Source organism: Cryptomeria japonica, chromosome 1 (genome assembly GCF_030272615.1).
Source record: "Cryptomeria japonica chromosome 1, Sugi_1.0, whole genome shotgun sequence".
Classification (NCBI taxonomy): Eukaryota; Viridiplantae; Streptophyta; class Pinopsida; order Cupressales; family Cupressaceae; genus Cryptomeria; species Cryptomeria japonica.
This window is the reverse complement of record NC_081405.1, coordinates 243352818-243359658: the sequence shown is the minus strand read 5'-3', so window position 1 is coordinate 243359658 and position 6841 is coordinate 243352818. Positions and strand designations below refer to the sequence as shown.

The following is a 6841-nucleotide window of genomic DNA, read 5'->3' as shown; positions in this document are numbered from 1 at the left end:
CATCTTCACTTAAGGTTCCTCCACAATATTTAATACCCAAAACAATTTCATTAACTCTTTCCATAAAAGAAGAAATCCTTTCATCTTCTTCCATTTTCAGATTTTCATACCTAGCCCGGAAGCTTTCAAGTTTTGCAATTTTGACTGTGGAATCTCCTTCATTTAGTTTTTCCAAATGATCCCAAATAGCTTTAGTAGTTGATCTATCTGATAATCCCATGATTTGCTGATCTAATAATGTGCTCAAAAGTGCTTCTCTTTCTTTGCAATCATTTTCCTCATCTTTAGCCAAGTTAGGTGGATTAGGCTGATTCTGAGTAGGAGTAGTATAGTCATTCTTTGTAACATCCCAGATGTCCTTCCCAATGCAATTCAGATGTGTCTCCATTCTGATCTTCCATATGCCATAATTGGTTCCATCAAGTTTAGGACTGTCCTTCCTGAAATAGTTAGTAGACATTGGATCTCCTCAAGCTGTTAAACTTCTGCAAAAATAGGACTAGGCTCTAATACCAATTGTTAGGTTTCAGAGACAACTAAGGGGGGGGGAGGGGGTTAATCAGTTGTCCAACAAATTCAAACCAAAAACAAATTAACCAACTTTAATGCTTAATACTAGTAAATCAATCTTTTATGTCGGTTGACAGTTTTATCAGTTAATTACAGTACCGGTAAAGATTAATGCATGAAATAGAAAGACAATAACATCCACAACACATAATACCAATATTTATACGTGGAAACCCTGTAAGGAGGAAAACCACGATGGGAAACCTTACCCACAATCAGATGATACTATTGTAGATAGTATGTGTATACAAATGGGGTTTGCACATGCAGAAAGGCCAAGCACCTAGAGCTCACTGCTCAAATACTAATAGGAGTCACACTGACTACAATTGGATGGTTAAATCCAATAAGGATGTACTACTCAAATTAGCATCTTACTATGCTAGATTTAGTACTGTTCTAGTTCTGATTCTCTTCACAAAAAAACCTCCTTCAACCTTCGAATGATGTCTGTGTGTATAGCTTTGCTTATTCTCACATATACCTTCACACAATTCTTTTTCACATTCCTCATCCAATCTTACAAATAAGATCTTACATTTATATCATAACCTAAGACCAATTTTAGCAGGTCAGTTCTAAAAAATATTACAATAAAATCAATTTACGAATAAAACAATGTCTGATGCAATAACTGATTCAACATGTCAATTTATGCATTTACAAAAATAATAAGACATCTTCATAGTGTGTCATGCTCATCTGGAAAAGATAAACCTGTCAGTGTGTAACCTGGACCTATTTGCCAGTAACAACAAATATGCAAATACGAATATGCCAATGAACAAATCTCCAAGACAAAGTGTCCAAATGATGTCTTTGACATAACCAAGTGTTTTCCATACCATTCCAAGTGCCGGTGAATATTATATCCTCCCGGTGTACCAGATACTGGTGACTGTGCATAAGTCACTTGCTTGTCGGTGAATGTTGCTGATTCTCCAAAGTGCCAGAGTTAATAAGTGTTAGTAGGTGTTGACATCAATTACAAAACCATACCAAAATACCAACATAAGTGCCCATTTGCATTTAGCAAACAGCCTAACAACATCAATGTTTGGCCTCAGGCCCAAAAAACTTTCCAACCAATGTCATTGCCATAAGGTTAATATTATGCTCAATAACTGGGTCTGGAATTTCAATAGAAAATCTACCTTTTTCTAGGTCTGATATATTATGAATTGGAGGGAGTGAGGACTTTCCACTCAGTTTGACACCGAATAGAGAAGTCAAAGACCGAGCGTTGTCCCTTCGAACAGGTCCCTACCCTAGGTTGTCTCCAGCACGTGATTCTCCATTTTCACCATCAGGATCAATAGGCTTGTCACCTGTGTGTGGCTCCCCATCCACTAGGTCCTTTCCATTCGGCTCAGAGGAATCTGGGCAGTCCCGGGAATCATCCTTTCCCCACTCCCCATGGTTTGCTTTCCAATATAGGGTTTCGCGCCCTACCTTGAATTCAAATTCAAAGTCGTTCTCTTCTCCCGGTCCCACATGTTGTCTCCCTTGAGTTGTGTCATAAATAACCAACAATTGTTATGTGTTATACAAAATTTATTTGTAGCTTGTCTTATTAAATATATACCAGACCAAATATTTGTTCTACAACCAAACTAGCTTCTACATTTATGTAGGAGCGAAAAGAAACACATTCATTGGGTGTAAAATAATTTTTTGGGTACATCCATAGAAATATTCCCTATAGCCTACACTCCAATTGTAAGTCATCAATTTGTTTTGTGTGCTTTAGAGATTAAAATTAAGATGGTGATATTAATGGCAATAAATCTTTAGGTTGTTATTTTTTTATTCTTTTCCTAGTCTCCATATATGGGATATTAGAAAATGAACACCTATTTCGTTATCTTGTTATGAGGTTGAGTACACAACATTAAAGAAAGAAAATAAGTAGTTTGGATTCAAAATATATCATGGGAGCTTACCCTTGCTCATTGCTATGCTACTACCACATTTTAATAACATGTTTCATACATATTGGAAACAATTTTATTTTTCATGTTATATTAAAGTATTTAAAAAATTCATATCAATTGTGTAGACACCTAAAATTGTCCTATCTAATTAAATAAATACTTCTATTTATTTAATTATTTTATCTCAGGTCTTCTATTAGTTAAATATATCTTTATTTATTTAATTAATTTATTTAGCCTCTTCTAGCACTTTTCTAATTTAAATAAATATTTTTATTTATTTAAATTATCCTTTTCCTAAATTAAACAATATTTTATTTATTTAATTTCTCCCACTTCTTCTATTAATTAAATAGATATTTATTTATTTAATTAACTCACTATCCTTTTCTACCCATGACACATGTCATTCATCTCTTAATTCCTACACCACCTACCCTCTCATTATTTTCTTATTTCTTCTATCTACCCTTTAATCCTAGCCGACCATTTATCCTCTTCACCTTTTAATCTTATCCCTCCATTTCCTAAAGTGTCTTCTATATAAGAGGATGCTTCCTTCATTATCAACCCTACTTGATGTGTCTAGTAATCTTATGCAATCAAGCCCTCTTGCGATCAACCTATCAATCACAATCCTTTCTTTGTTGAGCTCTTGTACACACATAAAATCTGAGAAAAAATATATTAAACAAGATCAATGGAGATAAGAGACAATGGAGATTGAAAACCTACTTGACATGTGAATGGTAATATTGTTTTATTTTGATAATTTATATGATCTTAGGTATTTTCATTGGTGTATGGTGGATGTTTCATTGTAGGACTTAGATTGTTTGTGGTTGGATCTCTATGGTTTTACAATAACTTTATCATCATCACTTTTCACAGTATAAAAATTGCATTTGAGATCTCGATCAATTTGGGATTATTAATATCCAATTATTACTCCCCTAATAGATAGACAATTAACATATCCACCAAGAGTATGACATAAACTAAAATATGAAATTTAGTACATTTCTCTACCTGATAAAGTTGCATATTAAGAAGAGTTAGTAATATGTTGTTCCCCTCTCTTTGTACCTCCTATTTATTTTATATTTTATCTAATCAATATTAAAAAATGATATAGAGGAAATCAATATTGTCAAAGGAATTCTGTAAAATTATGTAAAAAATAGGTCAGTCAAGTTCTTAGGAAAACAACAAACTATTACAGTTTTCTAATCTTATACTTTTGTAGATGTAATATAGAACTATAAAAGAAGGTGTACCCCTTAAAAAGACAGAACGATTTTTTTATTTGCTGTAGAAGTTGAACTGCAATATAAATCTATAAATCTCCAATTTTTATCTTTACTTTTTAATATAAAGAAATTTTATATTAAACTATAATTTTTTTTGGCAGTCCTTAGTGTTTATGTATTTCAACCGTAATGGTGGCTATATTAACTAAAACCAGTTTTTTGGAATATTAATGGAAGTATAAACATCACTTTCAAATTGCTTTCTAACTTCAAGCTGTCGCACATGCTTGTTATTTCGATTGTACGTAGTATAGCATTGTAACCAGACAATCTAAGAAAACATTCTCATTTGAATTCGACTTTTGTTTCTGCGTTTGTGGTCTGTGGTCCCTAGTTTCCGATGGTTAGATTATAAATTTAAAGGTTATCAACAGAGAAATATTTCTCATCATTTCAATGATTTTATTCTACATTATTTCCGGAAAATACAAATTTTCGACGGAAGGTTATTTAAAAAAAAAAACGAGCTCAAGTCGTTACAATTATAGTTGATTACTTTCGGCCTCAGGTGATAGACAACGAACTGTTGCTTTTGATTTTGGTTTTTAAGATATTCTGTCTTTGGGCAGTACAAAGACAGTACATAATAGCAGATTTTCTGTACAGGCATAATGTAGAATGTAACCTAGCTTCAAGACAAACGAATCCAGTAGGCCACATTTGGAATTCCATTATTAACCATGTAGTACCCCGCTGGCGCCATCACAGAATTGGGATATAGTGGAAATCAATAATGTCAAAGAAAATCTCTATAATTATCTAGAAAATAGGTCTTTCAAGTTCTTAGAGAAACTACAAACTATTACAGATTTCTAATCTAGCCATTAAAAGACAGATGGATAAATTGTTAGCTGTAACAGTTGGATTGTAATATAAATTTTCAAAGTTTTATCTCAATTTTTTTATATAATTATTTTATAATGAACTTCAATTTATGTTTGGATTACCTAGTTTTAGTGTCCTTCAACTGTGATACTGGCTATATTAACTAATATCAGTTTATCGTAATATTACTACAAGTGTAAACATCACTTTCAAATTGCTTTCTACCTTCCAGCTGTCAGACATGCTTGTTATTTTCGACAGTGAGCAGTACAACATTGTAACCAGATATTCTAAGAAAAACATCCCCATTTGAATTCAACTTTTGTCTCTGCCTTTCTGTTTTGTGGTCCCTAGTTTCCTATGGTTAGATTATAAATTGAACGGTTATCAACGGAAAAAATATTTGATAACAATTAAGAAGATTATATTATTATATATCTGGAAAATATAATCTTTATAAGAAATGTTTAGAAAATACGAGCACAACTAGTTATAGTTACTGTTGATTACAGTCGGCCTGAGGTGATAAACAACGCAGTGTTCTTCTGATTTTGGTGTTTACAATATAAGAATGGCCACACGTTCTCTATCTGCAGTGCTGTTTTACGCCACTACAAATACAATACATAATAATAATACTAGATTTTCTATTCAGGCATAATGTAGAATGTGGCTTGCCTTCTAAGACAAATGAATCCACTTCGCCACGCTTGGAATTCCGTTATTAACCACAAAAAGCATGTAGTACCCTGCTGGGGCCGTCACGGAATTTGGAGGTGCTGTCACCTCTGTAAAGTAGTTTCCTCCCATTGATTTCGAAGAATTTGCAGCTAGAATCACCAGCCTCTGGTTCATTGAAAACGAAAGAGTTGTGAAAGAAGGCGCGTACAAATGGAACGCAATATTGTAGGCAGTGTAACTGAAAATAGTGAACTGCAGAGTGAACTTTTGGCCATACATTAGTGAAGAAGAAGATAAGGCGACTATAGTAGGCCTGTAGACCACATAAGAACTATTCAAATAATAAGGACTGTATGCTTCCAAACGGAGCTCTGTCGGATAAGGAATTCCAGACAAAACGTACCCAACGTGGGGATTGGATCCGCCGACCAAAATCCATCCATCAGGCAAAACACTTGCACTTGAATGATACATTCTTGGAATGGTGGAGGGCGCCAAAGTGGAGAATCGATAATCGGGAACAGAATTGGGTTTATAGCGGAACGGAGCTAGAGCTGGATCCCTTCCCAGTTCCCACCCGGCGGTTCCTTGTTTTGCCCCATTTATAATGAGAATCTCTCCATTGGGAAGAATGAGCATGTCGCTCAAAACCCTTGGACTGGGCATGTTCTCCATTGCCCACCCAGGGTTTGCATCTGTAATGACAATTCATCCACAGCTCTGAAGCGCAGGGAGAAAATTTCCCTGGTTTGCAGACGTGAAGCTGTTGTCAGGAGCACCACCACAGATGAGGATTTCAACCTTTCTGAACCCGTCAGAGGCAGTCAATAGCGGCATAACAGACGAACCGCAGGAGGGGTAATTCCTGGCCCCTCCTAACATCGTGGGAAACTTCTTTACCACACGATTTGTTTTGTAGTCGAGCAATATGGAGTCCTTGTTGGCAAAGATGAACAAATTCCCGTCAGAGGAGAGATGAAGAAAAGGATACAGATTATTCTCCACGTTGACAACAAAGGTCTGCATTAAAAATGGCAGATTATAATAACTTTCTCCAGCTTTCTTCGGCACGAACTCGTAGGAGAAAGCCCTGTAGAAATTCTATTGCAGTCATTGATTATTAATCTTCTATCTCATAAAAATTATTTAACTGCTGAAAATAAATTTACAGCTGAATATCGAAAAATAACACAACTGCAACTTTACTAAAAATACGGAAAGAAATAAGTAACACAAGGACACAATATTTTTGGACAATCGTCCCTGGAAAAACCCTTAAGGGAAAACCAGTTCTACAGATGGAAAATATATCAATTGTGTAGACACCTAAAATTGTCTAGTCTAATTAAATAAATACTTATTTATTTAATTATTTTATCCCAAGTCTTCTATTAATTAATTAATTCATTTAACCTCTTCTAGCACTTTACTAATTTAAATAAATATTTCTTTTAATTTAAATTATCTTTTTCTTAAATTAAATAAATATTGTATTTATTTAATTAAACCTACTTTTTCTAT

The 6841-nt window shown here is 34.1% G+C and overlaps 1 protein-coding gene across 1 annotated transcript; it reads right to left on the bottom strand.

The window, feature by feature from the left end:
- Positions 1–5320: 5320 nt before the first annotated feature.
- LOC131034135 (aldehyde oxidase GLOX1-like) lies at positions 5321–5995 on the bottom strand. The gene has a single exon (XM_057965530.2). It carries the CDS (start codon positions 5993–5995, stop codon positions 5321–5323), a length of 675 nt encoding a protein of 224 aa, XP_057821513.2.
- Between the last annotated feature and the right edge of the window lie 846 nt (positions 5996–6841).